At 35.3% G+C, this 18,767-nt stretch overlaps 1 protein-coding gene across 3 annotated transcripts in view; it reads left to right on the top strand.

The window, feature by feature from the left end:
• LOC135674375 (calmodulin-binding transcription activator CBT-like) overlaps positions 1-18,767 on the top strand; it is a 52,510-nt gene that overhangs the window by 5,666 nt on the left and 28,077 nt on the right. The window contains exons 1-8 of one of the 3 annotated variants that reach the window (XM_065184164.1): positions 1,262-1,484; positions 2,561-2,686; positions 4,439-4,554; positions 5,623-5,711; positions 14,547-14,592; positions 16,812-17,022; positions 17,636-17,770; positions 17,834-17,889. In XM_065184164.1, coding sequence (XP_065040236.1) covers positions 4,468-4,554; positions 5,623-5,711; positions 14,547-14,592; positions 16,812-17,022; positions 17,636-17,770; positions 17,834-17,889 — 624 coding nt within the window. In that variant the 5' untranslated portion in view covers positions 1,262-1,484; positions 2,561-2,686; positions 4,439-4,467. Of the gene's footprint in view, positions 1-1,261; positions 1,485-2,560; positions 2,687-4,438; positions 4,555-5,622; positions 5,712-14,546; positions 14,593-16,811; positions 17,023-17,635; positions 17,771-17,833; positions 17,890-18,767 lie in introns of those variants that run through there. The other 2 variants (XM_065184162.1, XM_065184163.1) reach the window with 2 other exon arrangements.

Below are 18,767 nucleotides of genomic sequence, written 5' to 3'. Positions count from 1 at the left end.
CAAAGAACTAAATAGTATTAAAAGGAACTGCAAACCTTAAAATAAAGAAAATAGTTACTTGAACTCAAGGAGGGACCTGAAAGGATTTTTGAACAAGACCTAGATGAAGACATTAATAAGCCCTTAGAAGAAGCCTTTGAGTTTATAAACACTATAGAAAAATATTATAATTAAAAATGACACAACAATGTTCTATATAAGCTAAAAGATGGGTTTCCGTTTAGACATAAAACCCTCAAAGTCTCGAAGCTGATGTAGATTGCATAAGAGGAGGACTCATTCTCTTAAATACCTCGAAAAATCTATCCTCAAGATTCATGCTGCGAATGGTGCTATTCTTAAAGTCAACTATAAACTCCCTAAGGTTCATGTTTGCTTTCAAGGACCTGACTTCTTGCTGACTTGTCTGCATTCTAGAATCACCTTTCTTCTCAACCCTAAGACCCTTTGCTCAGAAGGCATGTTTACCATAATTAATGATAAAGGAGTCATAAGATTTTGTACCAAACCTGTGCATCAGCCAAAGAAGCTATATCATACAAAGAAAACATTTATAAACAATTTAACAGCTAAGATAGGAAATACAAGGATATAAAAGACTCTTGATGATTCTATATTCCAAAATAGGATACAACAACTAAAAGAAAATTTTGAACAAGATATTTGCGGTGACCATCCTTTGGTGTTTCGGCACCGAAAAATGCAAGATGTTTCCTACCATATATATCTAATTTTGAAGAGCACCAGAAACTTAATATTTACTAAGGCCAGACCAGTACAGATGAATAAGTGATAACTAGAAATCTGCAAACATAAAATGTCTAACCTTTTAGACAAAGGACTTATCAGGAAATGTCCTCTCTAGAGTTGTGCTGCATTTTATGTAGAAAACACAGCCGAAAAAGAACTAGGGGTTCCTAGACTAATCATCAACTACAAGCCCTTAAATAAGGTTTTACAATGGATTAGACATCCTATTCCACATAAACAAGACCTTATTAGAAGAATCCAAGGATAATGAGGCCTTTCAGATTAAAAAATGCTCCTTCAGAATTTCAAAAAATCATGAAAGAAATCTTTCTTCCATATACTACCTTAATCATAGTTAATATTGATGATATTTTGATCCTCTCAAAAAATTTTGACCAGCATTGGAAAGTGGAAACTTCTTAATATTTTTTATAAAATCATCACAAAAATGATTTGGTGATATCCTTACAAATAAATATTTAATTTGTACTTTAGTAGGATATAAAATAAAGCTTAATCATAAATTCTGTTAGTAGAGTGATTCATTTTGTTGAAAGATTCACCAATGAGATGAAAGACAAAAGACAACTACATTGATTTCTTAGATGCATGAACTATATTTCTAATTTTTATCAAGATCTTGCTAAAGATAGAAAGATTCTCTCGGGCAGGCTAAAGAAGACTCCACAAGCTTGGAGCAATAGACATACTGAAGCAAAGAATCAAAGTTCAAGGTAAAAAGATTACCTTGCTTGTGAATCATAGACCCAAATGTATCTAAAGTAGTCAAAACAGATGAATCAGAAATAATAATATATAGGGGAATCCTTAAGGAGATCCTGAGCAACAAGTAAAATTTACTTTGGGAACATTATATGAAACACATAAAAGTTATTATACTATTATTCTATTAAAAAAGAGATACTTGTCATTGTCAAAGTGATCAGCAAATTTTAAGATAAATTTTTAAATGAATAGTTTCTTTTAAGAATATATTGCAAGGCCTCTAAAGATGTTTTACAAAACAATGTTGAAATCTTAGTATCTAATTCCCACTTCTCAACTCTTTTTCTTTTTGTTCTTTATTATTAATATTGGATAACTCTAATTGAATGATATCAGATCTGTCCCCTTAGATTTCATTTCGTTCATTTTGAAAAAATTATTTGGACACAAAACTTGCTTATGTTATTAATTTAACTTTTTTTTTATAATTGTTTTAATGCTTCATTTATACCCAAGTTCCCATTTTCTTCCCTCGATGATGGCTCAAATGACAGCATGACTGCCTTTCAACCAAAAATCTCAATGACTTGAAGGCAAGGAATTACATGTATGACCACCACTAATCTACCAAATATCATTACGGTTCTAGAGAATCTTATTTCCATATTTTATGTCTTGCAAGAAGCTATCAAACTTGGAATGTGTGCAGAACTATGGACTTTCAAGTGGCAAACCATATTTAGAAAAATTCTATATGGTGTTCATTGCTAAAGCTTTTGACTGACCTGGTACCTAATGATCTTACATTTGTGAAGTTGTTTTGGACCTAAGGAATAAAATTTTTGTAGAATGATATTTTAGTTTGTTTGTAATGAAACCTCTTATGAATAATTGGTTTTTGCTTTTGTTTTTTGTATATATTATCAAACCAATATGTGTTCTCGACATCAACTTCTGTTACTAGAAATATTTGATTGTCCTATGCACTAACCACTGTTTTCAAAATTTTTCTTGTAGTTCTAGTGTTGTGCTTTTCCTGACTATGCTGCTTAAAATATTTTTATCTTTTTGGCTCTTTTGACAGATTTGGATATAGAGAAATTATTTGAAGATGCCTCAACAAGATGGTTTCGCCCCAATGAAGTCCATGCAATATTGTCGAACTACACTCTTTTTAAAATACAACCCCAACCTATTGATAATCCAACAAGTATACCAATGACTCTTAACCTTGTATCAAAAATTCCTTTATACATTTTGAAATGTGTTTTTCCTACTTGTTCTAACTTCTTTGAAGAATATTTGACTAATAAATTACAGGCATACCAATACTGTAACAACATTTTGACTGTTCTGTCATCTTCGTATATGTATATAGTTGTATAGTTTTCTGTTGAAATGTTCTCTATTTCCTAAATTGGAGTCAACTTAAGTATTTGTAGGGTCAGCAACTATGGAGTAATCACGTCTGAAAATTTTGGAGGGTAAAGATTTTAAGGAGACAATGTTCATTTTGGTCCTCTATTATCTGTCAACAGTTGCATTCATCCGCTTCTCATCATTGCAACATTTGTTGTTCAACACTATGCAACACAAAGAGTAAAGGGTTTAGGGAGAGGCAAGGATGTAAAGTAGCCTTTAGCCTTGCAACAGAATAACGATACGATGACAGAGAAGAGATACTATGATAGTTGAGATTAACTTAAATCTATGATTATTTCATTTGCGTGGTTGCAAATTTCCAAAAAGAAAAATGAAAGAAATTTCTTGACCAGTTTCTGTAGGATCCAGTACTTTCACCTATGTGGTGAGTAGAGAAGCATTTGGAGGCCAAAAGTGCCATCACTATTTTTAAAGCTCTGAGCAAATATGTTTGGGTCTTTTTGCATTACACATATTTGATAGTTATTCATTACAATAATATTTTTATTATATAATTCATATATTTATCATATCATTAGAAATATCATAATTATTTTTCCAATGAACTATCTTTCAATGTTCGTAGTTATTATCTTTTATGCAATTTTTATTTTAGCATTTATATTTGGAATATTAGATATCTAATGGAATAGAGAAGTAAAAAAAATCTTTTGGCATTACTTTTTCTCTTTTCAAGTTTTTGTTTTTATAATTTCTGTGTTTCTTATAATTCTTATTGTCAAGTCAGTTTCTCGGTGGATCCAATATCATGAATCCAATCTAACTCAATCATATTTCCCGTGTGATGTCAGTCCCAGTTTTACAAATCTTTGTTTACTCGATGAAAGAGTGTAAACCATAAGGGCATGTGTGTATGTGAACTAGTGACATGAGAAATAAGGGTTGTGTGTACTGTAGGTAGTAGTGTTCAAAACTTAAAAACCATGTACTGTAGGTAGAAATTTCAGGGGCAAGAAGTTACTCAAAAGTTTGTAGGGTTCAAAACTTTAAAATATAGCCCATTACCCTTTCTTAGAAAAGCTACCACTAGTAGTCTATAGACCAGAGGCTACCATCATTCTAGCAAGCCTGAGTGTAAGGGTTCGATTGGCATGGTACAAGTAGTGGAATCTGAACCAATGCCAAAAGTGTCTGCATCACGGATATGGGGCCTTTCAAATGGCCCCAAATAAGTAAAATATCTGGTGATTTCTTGATAGTTAACATCTTAATATTTCTAATATCCTTACTAGGAAATTTTGGGTTTTCTCTCTTATGAGTTATATTCAATTTTCATAGCTGACATCATTTGCTGAATAAAATAGTTACATTTAGGTCTCTTAACTTCTTGATTGTCTTGAAATGTTATTTTTGTTTATCATGCAATTTTTTTTGGCTTGGGCTCAGCTATGATATTGACATCATTACTGCAGTGTCTTTCTATGATCTTTAAGGAAGTAAGCTTATGAAATCTATTACTTGTTAGCCACTATCAACTTTAGATGCTGATATCAGTACCTTTTATTTTCATCTATCTTAGGTGGCAGGGTATTGTTATTTGACCGTAAAATGCTGAGAAACTTCCGTAAAGATGGCCACAATTGGAAGAAGAAAAAGGATGGAAAGACAGTTCAAGAAGCTCATGAAAAACTGAAAGTTAGACTACATTTGATGCAAGGCTTTGATAATATTGTTTTCATGTACTTTGCTTGTGTTTGAGCATCCAACCTTTCCATTGATTTTTGATTTGTGATTGATTTCAAGATGTCTCGTAATTTGATTTTGATGACGCCATTTTTAAATAATAATGAAATTTCAAGTAGTCAATTAAACTATAGGACAGCATGGTTCTAAAATCTTGGAAAAGTACATGTATCATCTATTCTACATGTAAATTAAAGTTTCTAATATATGCTAAATACTCTTCAGTTTCCAAAATTTATAGCACTGTTTTATTACAAGCCTAATATAAATAGAAAAAGAAAGTTATAATTGTCGAAAGAGATGTAAACATGCAATAGTATTTATATTTAGTGCAGTCTTTCATTTTATTGCTAGATATTTGTGATGATTTATGGGCCTTCCAATTATCGGTCATTGGTCGAACCGGTAAATGCCGATCAATACATAACTATTTGATTGGTACCTAAATCCTTGAATAGCATAAAAGAACGTATCTAGTGCTCGAGGCTCCCACCAATGCAAGGTCTGGAGATGGTTAATGTACGCAGCTTTACCTTTAAATATTTAAAGAACTTGTTTCCGTGACTCGAACCCTAGTCTCCTAAGTCACTAAGGAGCAATCTTACTATTGTACTAAGACCCACCCTTACCTAAGTCCTTGAATGTACTTGCTAATTAATAACTGACCTTTTTCTTTAAAGAAAAACCTATTTGTGGATTGTCACAGTGTTGTTCCATATTGCTGCCTGTTATGTTCATTGGTAATGTTGTTTTGGCCTTCCTCATAATTTTTCATGATTATGTGGTGCCTTGTTCCCTTGAGAATCTCACTTTAAGATACTCTGGTGGTTCCTTTCTTTACCCTGCTGTTTCTATGTGACTAACTGTAGATTATGTAGCTTCTTTATTTTGTTTTATTCTCTTACATTTTCATCTTCATCTGTATAACTTGCTTTTATCATCATTCTTATGCACAATCTGAATATCAATACCTGACCCATGCAAAATCTCCACTCACTTGTGTATTGATCTATGTTACAGATCGGTAATGAAGATAGAATCCATGTTTATTATGCACGCAGCGAATATGATCCTAACTTCTACCGTAGGTGCTACTGGCTACTAGATAAGTATGTTCTGTTTATGTCCATCTTTCTAAATTTTGCTTTTGGTCAATAGCTATACCTTTCTCTGCAGCATGTTTTTCTTCTAGCCATTTTGGTGCTTGAATCTACTAGGACAAGGTGAACATATGTCCGCTGTCTGCACAAAGAGTCTTTTATTTGCTATAGGTGTTGCATGAGTATTTTCGTTCAAGTTCTTTTTGTCATTCATAATATTTTTTCTTTTTGTCATTCATAATATTTTCTCAAGTTTAAAACAGGTTTAGAAGGAATTTCTGAGTTCATGAGATGAGGCCAAGGCCGATTCTTATGTCCCACAAATCTAGATATTCTGAATTGCTACCAGACCCCTGAAGCATGAAAATTATGGCCTTTGTTATTGCTCTTATAGTTCTTATCCTGTAAAACCTGTATGAGGTTCCATTTCATGTTCGTTGTGTTAAAATTTGTGGTTCTGTTTCATGTACATGCATGGTGACTGGAAAAGTTTTGATTTAGAATCCAAGATTGTAATATGTAAGGTGTCGTTAATATGGAATCTTTCGATTAAATGATTTATTAAGTAGTTTGGGCAGGTCATTCCAGTTCTGCAGTTGTTTTAGACAGTGTGAGTGCATGACATGGGAAACCTGAAAAATACAATATGACCAGCATAACAGCATATTGCGATAGTGAGCAGCATAACAGCATATCAAGTTGATCTTTTGTTGATCTAAGGCTTCTTATGAACTCAAATTCCAATTTCATAATTTTTATAACTTCATTACATAAAATATATTTTTAAATTTTAATTGCTATTTTTGTACTTGTGCCTTGATATCCATTTTGTCTTCTTGTTGATATAAATTAGAGAGGAGAGTAAGAGACTAGTAGAGTAGTGAAGATGTATGTTTTTCATTCAAATCTAAAGTGTTTGATCCATTGACAAGCTCTACTATTTATAGGTGCTAGTCATAGGTGGCCAGCAAGCCAATTACGTGAGTGATGACACATGTGATTTGACACATAATCTTTTTGTTTATTATATTTTGGCATTTATTACTTTATATTGACTATTGCATATATACATGTATATATTGTGATGTCCTTGGATCTGTGCAATGAGAATCGGATCGTGATGAGATCACGATAATGAGATCGATTCGCCTTTAAACACATATCCTAAATAATCCCGGTCATAGGTTACTCGAGAGTGACATCGAGATAATTGGACAGATGGTGTGCTGTATACCCGTCCATATGATCGATGCAGCTGGTCTCATAGTTGCTCGTGTGGGGACACTAGGGATACAGTATATGTGCTTATTGGAAAATGAGTTTACTGATTGATCCGCTTACGGAATGCTGGATGGTTGATGATACCTTATTGTCAGACAGCGATTTCGTAGTCCTAGTGGTGTATCTAGTCCTTAGACTTGAGACATCAAGGGTGTACTGTATGAGTGCTCCATTCTTTGATACTGGACTTGTAGGTTTGGATGTCTCAAATCTTGTACAACCGATCATTTGGAGTGGTAGTCAACCTTACGAGGGCTATTGAGTATCGATAGAGAGGATCATCCACTCTCGGTGTCATGATAGGAATATCCCATGTGTTCTTGCTCAGACAAATCCCTTGCCAGGGTCATTCAGATTGAGAGAGAAAGAGTTCTCCGGGAGAATCCGATTAGAGTGAGATTCGAGTAGAAACCGTATGGGTATGACAGCACCATGTCCGGTATACTATCTCTAAGATATTAGATGGATGAGGGACTATAGGTACATGGTAACTGAGGACAGATAGGTCTAATGGATTGGATTCCCCTATATCGTGTGGGGACTGCGGTGTTGTGGCCTAGTACATCCGTAGTCGATGAGTCGAGTGAATTATTATGAAGATAATAATTCACTAAGCCAGAAGGAGTTCTGACAGGTATGACTCACGGCCAGCTCAATATTGGACCTAGAGGGTCACACACATATGGTAGGCACTGTGATGAGTAGAGGTACGTATATGAGATATCCGCCGGAGCCCCTATCTTATTGAATATCCAATAAGCCCCTGAATTATTGGATCCTATGGATGAGATCCAATAAGAGCATATGAGAGATTATTGGATAGAGATCCACTAATCTAAGAGGCTTGGGTAGTTGGATGCAGATCCAATACCCAATAGGGGAGGATCCATTAGGGTTTGACAGGGGACCTCTATAAATAGGAGGGATTTAGTGGTTCCAGAGGCTAGAGCCTTTGCTTGCCTCTCCTATTCTCCTCCCCCTCTCCACCTCAGAGCAGGCCTGGAGTTTTGAGAAGCGTCGTCGCAGCCCTGCTGTGTGAATCACCGCTAGAGAGGAGGGCACTTGACCTCCTTCACCCTCTCCTAGTGATTTGCGGGGATTCAGAGATATACAATCTCCCTAGGTAACACAATCTATTCTATACGCAGTTTTAAATTTTGTAAATTTTTGCGCATCAATCTTTGCACGACGACGAACATCTCTTTGGGAATAGGGGATTTTGTTTTCTGTTCTTCCGCTCCGCATGTGATGTCGCCCCCAAAAATTTCTCAACAATAGGGGTTTAGGAGCTTTAATACAGTTTCTAAGGTACCGAAACAATAAAGAGTGCATTTAATACAAAAGTGGAGTCTAAGGTTAGCACCTAAAAAGACTTTAATTTTTCATACAACTCTTAGAGTTTCTAGGCCAATTAATTGATGACTTTTTGTTGATTTCTTTAGGTAGAATAAACTTTTTTGAAATATTTTATAAAGCTAGATGGTTCTTTATCATTCTCCTATAGTGGAAAAGAATTCGATCTGGGAGAGTGATTTGCAAGGTTTTGGTCTAATCGGTCTAGTGCAAAGTCATAAAGTTCCTCTAAAGTAATCCAAGTGGTATCAAAAGTTGGACGATCACATCACTTAACAAGAAAGTGTTAAGTTATGCTAATAGTAGATGTAACAAGGCGGTCATCAAGAATGGCTAGTACGCTATCCCTGTGTTGTGAAAGAATCAATACTTCGGGAGGATTATCGCATATGGTAACTGTAGGGAAATCTAGGGGCGACATCACATGCGCAGCAGAAGAACAGAAAACAAAAACTCCAAATTTCCCAAAGAGGGGGTTCGTTATCCTGCGAAGATTGGCGAGCAAAACCCGCGAAACATAAATCCATATGAGAGATAATTGTGTTTTACCTAAGGAGATCGTATATCCTTAAATTCTTGCAAATCTGTAGGAGAGGATGAAGGAAGTCAAGCACTCTCCTCTCTAGCGGTGATTAACACAGTAGGGTTACAATGACACTCCTCAAATCTCCAGGCCTGCTATTTGAGGAGGAGAAGGGGAGAGGAGAATAGGAGGTGACAACCAAAAGAGTCTCTAGCTTATGAGCTTTTGGTTCCCTCCTATTTATAGAGGTCCCCTATCAACTTAACCCTAATGGATCTTTCCTTATTGGGTACTGGATCTCCTTTCAACTACCCAAGCCTCTTTTATTAATGGATCTCTATCCAATAATCTCTCATTGTCTTTTATTGGATCTCATCCATAGGATTAATAATTCAGGAGCTTATTGGATATCAAATAAGATAGGGGTTCTGGCGGATATCTTATATTCGAACCTCTACTCGTCGCAATGCCTATAATATGTGTATGACCCTCTAGGACCAATATCGAGTTGGCCATGAGTCATACATGTCAGAACTCTTTCTAACTCAGTGAATTATTATCTCCATAATAATTCACTCGACTCATTGATTGCGAACGTACTAGACTACTACGCCGCAGTCCCCAGATGATCTGAGTCGATTTTATTGCTGCGACGCTTGTATTTATCAACAATCGATTCTTGTATAGCATGCATATATTCTTCCTATTCCTTGGCCTTCTTTTTAATTGCATTATCACTTGCTTGATGTCGCTTCTGTTGAAATAATTGATGAACCTCTGTTGGAACCTTTTTGTATTTTGGAACATCGGAATAGTTGCTGGCCAAATGTTGCGTCAGTCGAGTGATTTTTTCGCTCCGGTTGATGTAGTCACAATGAATGCACTGCCAATGATGACGATTCTCGTCCAAACGACGATTCTCGTCCAAACGACGATATGATCCCAAGCATCATCATGTTCTTGTTTCTTTGGTGCCATGTATTTACAAAAAAATATCAAATTAACAAGCAGCAATTAGCCTTAATTTTCATCGAATTTGAAATAATAAGCTGCAATTAAATGTAATGAACCCTATTTTGCTATTATAAATGTGCCAATCATCCTAATAGATTTTAAATGCATAGAGTTGACCCAATATAGGTCAAAATATGATAAATCATCATTAAATCCACTAATCACATCATTAAAAAACTTAATTACTCTTTAATTAGCCCTATTTTACCACTTTAAATATGTCAAACATCCTAATAGGCATTACATATATAGAATTGATCTAATATTGATCAAATTACGATGCAATCATCTTTAAATTCACTAATCACAGCATTAGAAAACCTAAGTACCCCCTAATTAGTCATCTTTTATGACTATAAACATGTCAAAGTGCCTAATAGGCATTAAATACATAGAATTAACGTAATATTGGTTAAATCACAAAGAAATTATAATTAAATTCACTAATCACAGCATCAACTTATTTAATTACTCCCTAATTAGTCCTCTTTCACCACTATAAACATGTCAAACACCATAATACGGATAAAATACATTGAATTGACTCAATATGGGTCAAATTTCTATGAAATCAACATTAAAACCACTAATCACAGCAATAAAAACCTTAATTGAAACTTAATTAAACCTCTTCTACCACGTAAACATGCATATCACTCTAATATGCATTAAATACAAAGATTTCATCAAATATGTGTCTAATTTTGATTAAATCAGCATTAAAAGCCTTAATTACTCCCTAATTAATCCTATTTTACCATCATAACATGTCAAACAACATAATAGACATTAACCACATAGAATCTAGAAAGAGAATACATACCTTTTGATTAGAGTGATCCTTCTCTAACTTAAGTGTTTAATTATCCCAAATGAGCCTCCCGAATTTGATCCAATCCATAAATCACAACTTTACTTGAGTTTAAGAGAGTGAAAATGCGAGAATGAGAGAGATGCGAGTGAGAATGAGTTTTGAGAGAGTTGAAGAGTTTGAGAGAGTGAATGGTGTTCAAAGAGGGGAGAAGAAAGGGTTTAAAAACCCTTTGAATTCAACGGTTAAATTGACCGTTGGAAATAGGTAATTCTCAGCCCTTTTATCAGTATCAGTTGAAATCCGACCATTATCGACATGTACCCCTTTGATCAGTATCGATCAAAATTCGATCGTTACCTACTAGTACAGGTTGATAATACTTGAGTTTTGACTGTGTCGCCTGGTACAGGCCTTGTATCGCCTGATACGGGGTACCTAATACATAACCACTTGGTATAGAGCGGTCCACATGCCAATCACCTATTGGACCGATACGTACCACCTATACCATACTATGTCGAGCGATATAGTGAACCTTGGAACATTATGGGTTTTTGAAAATCATGTACTTGAGTTGGCATTTGATTGATTAAATACGATGTAGTTAGGACTTAGGATAGGCTCTCCCCAAAGATATTTACGAACTCCTGTAGTAAACATAATGGCTCGAGCTCTAATTGATTGTAATTTTTCCTTTCAGAAATTTCTTTTTGTTGCAGTGTATCTACGCAAGATGTTTGATTGATAATGCCCTTTTCCATTAGAAATTTATTAAGAATGGGTTTGAAGTACTCTTCTCCATTATCAGTTCTAAGGATTTGTATTTTGGCATGTAATTGGGTGTTGACCATGTTATAAAAGTTTTGAAACACATTTGTAGTCTCAAAATTTTCTTTTAACAAACATACCCAACAAACTCTAGTATGATCATCAATGAAGGTAATAAACTACCTAGTTCTAGTAATGTTTTCTGACTTTTGAAGGCCTCTAAATGTTACTGTGGATTAAATAAAAAGGTCGAGACTATTTGTATGGCTGTGAAGGGAACATGACATGATGTTTGGCAAGTTGGCAAATTTCACACTGAAATTTAGTGTTATTATTAAAAATAAAAGGAAACAACTTGTTCGAGTACATGAAACTAGGATGACCTAATTTATAGTGCCATAACATTATTTCTTTTTTATTAGAAAAGAAAGAGAAAATGCCTGCTTGAGCTTGTCGATCCAAGGAAGCATCACCTTTTAAGTAATAGAGTTGATCAACCTCTCTAGCACTCCCAATCATCCTCGCCGAGCATATATCCTGAAACTCACAATGAGATGGAAAGAATTTAGCCACACAATTTGAATCTTTGGTGAGTTTACTTATGGATGCAAAGTTATGAGATAGGTTAGCAACATCTAGAACAATTCTCATAAGTAGATTCTTTGAGAGAACAACAAAATCTTTTCCTGCAATTAGGGACAAAGATCCATCAGCAATACAAACTTTAAGGTTACCAGGACATGACATGGAGTATAGGAGAACATGTGAGAAAGGCTGGTCATATGATCACTAACACCTGAATCAACTGTCCAAAGTGCTTGGTTAGAGGAAATGTGGAGGGCAGTAGGAGTATTACCTTGCTTTACAAGAGAACATGTAGGAGATGGATTTGTGGTGGCCTAAGATTGGCTAAAAACTCCATACAGATGTTCTAGTTGTTCCTTATTGAAAAAAGGGTGTCTGGAAGCCTACTTAATTTCCTCCAACTTGAATCTCTGTGGTTGTCTGCATTGCTACAGTGTACTGGTGCACTGTACTGCTATTATAACAGTGTACTGCAACAGTACTGTACTGTTGCAATGCTACAGTACTGTACTACTACAGTGATACAGTGCACTGCTACAGTCGGACCGGTAGCGAACGGTCCGCATACTGTTAGCCTATCGGACTGGTACGTACCGCCCATACCGGGCGGTACGATTCGGTATGGCAGACCTTGGGTCTAACTCAACCAATATACCTCGTAGATTATTGTAGTAATTTGTGACGCTTGATGTACCTTGCTTTGCCTTTTGAAATTTTCTTTTGATTTGGAAAATCGTGGAAATGAAACCTACTTTGGAGTAGGTTTTATTGACAGCACTCCAAATATCTCTAGCCATAGGAAGAAGGTACGTCTTGCTGATTTCTGGTTGGATGGAGTGAAGCAGCCACAATATCACCGTTGCATTCTCGATCTCCCAAGTTTCGTATGAAGCATCTTTCGAGGCTGGCGCATTTGCAGCCCATTCATATTTTTGAACTTCCCTTGACTCATTAAAGAAATCTTCATGGATTGAGATCACTCCATAAAATTTCTCCCATTTAGTTTAACGGTAGAGATCTGGAGGGTATGACTCTCAAATTGAAGGGAAGATTGAGTGTGAACAGCTTTAGGAAGATAGGAAACAAACTTAGGAGTTTTAGATATGGCTAGAAACAAAGAGAGTTGCTAGAGAGGACTTTTGGCAATGAAGGCTGAGTGAAAGAAATAAATATGCCATATGCAACAATCGACAGAGAGAAAAATCAAAACCTAACCTTGCTTTGATATCATGAACAGGACAACAGAAGGAGAGAATTTCACTTTTCTATATCGTTGCTTGTATACATGATGAAGTTCATATAATCAAACAAGAGCCAAAGAAAAAAGGAAAGAACTACCTAAATAGATCTAGGTGCTAATCTAGGAAATACACAGCTAGCAAATATAAACAAATGAGGTAATATAATTAGGAACGAATCAATAATTATATCCTAGTCTATCATACCAAATAAGGTAGTATGTCGAGAATCAAATCACAGCAGATCTTGACAGATCTCAACAAATCAAATCACAACAGATTTTGACAGATCTCAACAGATTAGTGTGGCAAACAACGACAGTGGGGAGATAGGCGGCGTTCGAATGGCAGCAGAGGTCCATGATTCAACACCCACCTAGTCGTACGAAGAAGAGGGTTCATGAATTGAATATATAACTTTAAGTTTCTTTACTTTCTTTAATGGGTCAGACTAGACTGTCTGAAATGGGGTGATCCATGTATCGATTCACACCAGGACTGGTACCGGTACGTAATGCCTATTTCATATTGGTCTGAGTGAGACGACATTCCATGGTTTAAAATTTTGAGTAGATGTACCAACACATGGCACGCCGACAGTCGGTCAAGGTTGATAAGGGTGGAGGAGAAACAAACGGGAAGAGGAGAAGGCGGAGAATCAAGCAACGGCAATGGGCTGTGGTGAATGCGATGGTGTTTATATCAGTTTGGGTGACAGTGAGAGAGAGGAGTTCAAAATAAATAAAACAAGCCAAACCCTAAGTGGGTTTACTGTCCGGTTTTAGAGGGTTACCATATGGAACCCTAGAACTGGACCTGGACTGCCCAAAAATAGACTGGCAAGCATTCGCCCGTTGTGTTTTTTGGTCCAAGCAGATTATTAAACCATCCTTTTCATGTTGGGTATAAAGATTTACATTTACTTTCATTGGAACAAACTAATTTAACTTTATATATTAGTTTTTTTTTTTCTTGCATCATAGATTAATTTAAGCCTTAAGTGTATTACAAGGAGTTCGTATGTATTAAGTCAATTTTTTATACTTGGAGCATTTTGTTATTTATATTATAGTACTTTAAATTTCTTCATGTTTTATGAAATTCATAATTATGATATGTGAATGCTTTAATTTGCAACTTTCCCTTTGGAATTATATCCAATAGACTACCTAAAACCAATATAGAGAATCAATTTTGGTTTAAAGTTCAAACTGTTATGTTTTAGAACAGTGCCAACTGACACAGTGTTGGATGTTTTGCTTATTCAGGAATTTGGAGCGCATTGTTCTTGTACATTATCGTCAAACATCAGAGGTTTTACCCTTTGAACCCTGTAGAAGCTCTGTATTAATTTTCATGTCTATCATATTGACATATGATAAAAAATTGACTTATGCATGTATTGCTCAATGCATAAATGCCAATTCAGGTGGTTGAGAAATAGGCAATTACTCATGGTTGAGGTGCCTATCTTGTGGCTCTTTTCATGCCTTCTTTGAGAGGCATAAAAATTTGGTTTGTCCATTCTTCCTGTGCATGGGAAGTAATGTGATCTTTCATCGCATGCTCTTGGACATTAAATACTGTGTAAAACCGGAATGAGGCTGTTTACTAATTATGTTTAAGCTAGATCGTATGAATATTTAAACAGGGACACCTTTTCCTGATTATTTTTTCAGCTAGATTGCAAGAATATTTAACCAGGGACTGAAATTTCAGAAGCACCTTATGTGATGGCTGGCAGCTGACCTTTTCATGTTGTTCTCACTTCTCATGTCAACTGAACATAGTGCCTATGTATCACAAAACACAAAAGAAAATAAAATCTGAAATAGGGTAAGATCTGTCGTAAACAAGGAAAACATTTTTCTTTGGTCACAATTGAATTGCAAGCTCCATCTTGGTCTTCTCTCCTATCTCCTCTTTGATGAGGTGAAATTGTACGGGAAACAACCATATAACATAAGCAATCACCCACTGATTCTCTATTACAAAACATTAAGACTGATGGATTTTATTAATGGACTAGTCTGGTTCAGTCCTTTCTAATTTAAAGGACTAGTCTGGTCCTTTTTAAGTTAATGAATACTTGGTCTGGGCCTCAAACATCCAATACATCCCTAAAGTCCTTCAAGTTTGGGTGCCAATAAAATGGTGTGCATAGCATGCCACCCATTTCAGTAAAAAGGCAATTCTCAGGCCGTGTATCTAGCCATGCTAGTTGTCAGATTTTTATCAAAATCTTAGCATACTCTAGGAATCAAAGAGCAAAATATTTCTCTTTGTCTAATGGTATTAAGAAAAGACAATTCTCTAGAACATTGAATTGAGAGTTAGAGTTGAATTGAATGACAAGAACCTTAGCAATAAGTCAAACCTTTTGATTTGGTAACTGGCCTACAAGTGATAAGATGCAGATTTGCTTAAAAAATCTAGTTATATTCAGATTTAAAATTCATTGATTGTTAATTTAGGTAATTAGTTAAGTTTTTGGGTTCGAAATTAGGTTCATCAGAATTTGTTTATGTATGCTAATTCAGCCACAACTTACAGGGTGATTTAGTAACCTTTTGTAGATGATAAAATTTTTCTGCACCTTAGGTGATTCAGTACCTTCTATCAGATTTCATCTTCTTCCTTTTAATGTGTTATATTTTGTAATACCCACTGTGAAGAACATCTTCTGATGTAGTATCTATGTTTTTCAATAAGTACATCCTTTAGTACATTCTCAGATGTGTGGTTTTTGAGTTTGTGTGTGATATTTTGTACCAACATTTATCAGCACTGGAGGTCAAGTTCAGCCAAGGGTGACAAACCCTTTTACACATTGTTGCAACGTTTTACACAAACCCCATGCCATTTTATGTCAGCTGGCCTGTATCATGGTTACAACAACCATCATGCCTGTGAAAATTGAATCCTTAACTATACGTAGATGCTTATGTCTGCATTAAACATACTTATAATGTAATGTAGTCTCTCTGCCTTCATATTCTTGGACTCCATTTTCTTTCTATATATCTAAATAGCGTTGGTTTTGAATGGTTTGTATGCGGCTCAAACACGTATTTTGGGTGATGGTTTCTCATAACCAGTTAACTCTAGCATAAACAAATGAAAATGATTTCCTAGACTGTCAGCATTTCTTGAAATTTCTGCTTCTCGATTGTGGTGACTTCTACATAAACTAATCAGGCTTATTTCTTTGTTGCTTTCCATTAAACTTTGTTTCAGATTTCGTTGCACAAATAACCCACTAGGTTGGACTTTCTAAAGTAACATCTTTTAAAATAGGTTTCAGTTAAAATCAATATCAGCCATCTGGGAATAATATCAGCATGGGGACTGTGCTAACAGACCATTTGATTGATTATGCCAGCCAGCGGTATTCTTTTTGTTATCTGTGCTGGCTAGCCAACACATACTGTTCAATCAAGTTACAGCTCTTGGAATGATGCTGAAAGTTGGTTCCTTGCATAAAATATTTTCTTTGATCTAAGTCTGTTTCCTTGTTTTGTTCATGACATCAGGATAATGTGTTTCAACATATTCCTGCATCAGTGGAATGTCCAGAGGCTTTATCCTTGAAGAACAGGTTGCACATTGATTCTCCGCCTACACCAATGCATTCAGCTAGTGGTTCTGCTCACTCGGAGGTGTTAGGATCTGCAGTTATTTCAGAGGAAATTAACTCTGGAGAATACCATGTCAGCTGCACTAGTGAGACAAAACCAGTCTACTGTCTGATCTGCCTTCTAAGACTGCCGTTATATAAATTGCTTACGAGCGTCGAGTACATGAACTTTTCTACAAACTAAGTTTACAATGATTTGTTGTATGCCATTTTTTTTTCAGCTTTTTCTTGATAATGCTTAGTCATAATGGATGATGTAAACCTCTTACAAAAATATTTAAAATTTGTTCAGTTAAAACCTCCTGAGAACAATGAAATTAATTTGAACTGAATGATCTGATCAAATGGAAGTATTAGTACTATCTATATAGAGATTTACAATAGCTTATAAACTTCCCATCAACCAAATGCAGTAGCTCATAAATTTCGTAGAAGTGTTGAATGCTTTAACTTTTTCTATAAACTTAGTTTCAAAGATTACTTTTGTTGTACGCCATTTCTTCTCATTTTTTCTTGATAGTGCTTGGTCATATTATCACATCAGAATGGATGGCATTACTGGTCCTTGTATTATTTCATTTGCTGTGCTTATAGTCTGTATGTTCCAAATCATTTCATATCACCTGCCCGTGGTGCCAGCTTAGAAGTTGATACAGTTTCATCAATATTCTAAATTTCTAATTGCCTTCCTGGAGATTTATATGTCCTCTTATGTTGCAGGTTCTGGAATATCAGGGCTAAATAATTCGACCAAATTTCAGAATCATGAGTTGAGTCTTCATGAGATCAATACATTGGAATGGGAAGAACTTGTTGGATCTAATGTACAAAATCGTGCAGCTATAAATAGGGATGGTAATGACATAAGTTAAAAAAGTTCTACATTATCCAAAAGTCTAATGATGGTTTATGTGGCAGGTGATGCTTCATCCTGTGACCAACAAAGGAGTGGGTTCAAAAACTCCATGAATAATGTGAGTAGTCTGTTGATTGGTATCAGGAGAAATGTAGGAAATTTTTTTTTACGTGATTATTTTTAGATAAAAGTTGTTTATACAATTACTCAAGTGAACTAATCATCAAGGATTTAAATCTCCATTTGATATGAGTGTTGGTGACATACCAGATCCGTTAAATACTAGTAATACACCGACCTGCACCATTTGATATCGTTTAATATAATTTAAAAAGATATAAATGAATTTTTTATACTGGTATCGAACTATATATTCTGAAATTGGTACTTGTTTGGGCCGGTAAATACTAGTTTGTGCCTTGTACTAATATGTACAATCAAGATGTGGAACCTTTGTTATCATAATGTGCTCAATGGACATAATGTCATGAAGGGATGTAGCCAACGTGTTTTCAACGCATGATTGTGGCACTCTTCGATTTTGTTTTTGTGTAGTTTTTCAATTTTTTTTGTATGTTTATCTTAGGTAGATCGTATGGGTTATGAAGTACTAATATCGACCATATTTTGCTTTATTGAAAGTGTTTTAATTTTTTTTCTTTCTTGTAAAACTCAAAAAAATGTTTTTTTACATAGCACAACCCTAAGTAGACAAAGCTCTATGGAAGAAACAAAAAGCAGTAAATAGTTGGTGGCACAACCCTGAATGAAATAGAAGCGCTAAAGAAAAAAAGGCTAAGTTGGAGTTGTAGACTCAACATTATCAACCAAGAGTTGATGGGGCTCTATAGAAGTGGAGAGTCGTTTGAGATGGTAGTGTATGCACAAGAAAGGTGAGAATCTCGATTGAATTTGCTGGAGATCCAAGTTGGAAGGTTCACGAATGACATAAAAGAATCTATGTAATACTTACGAGAGCAAATAAGGGAATTGATG

Source organism: Musa acuminata, chromosome BXJ1-5 (assembly GCF_036884655.1).
Source record: "Musa acuminata AAA Group cultivar baxijiao chromosome BXJ1-5, Cavendish_Baxijiao_AAA, whole genome shotgun sequence".
NCBI classification, from domain to species: Eukaryota; Viridiplantae; Streptophyta; class Magnoliopsida; order Zingiberales; family Musaceae; genus Musa; species Musa acuminata.
Note: the sequence above shows the minus strand (reverse complement) of the source record. Positions and strands in the feature narration are given on the sequence as shown.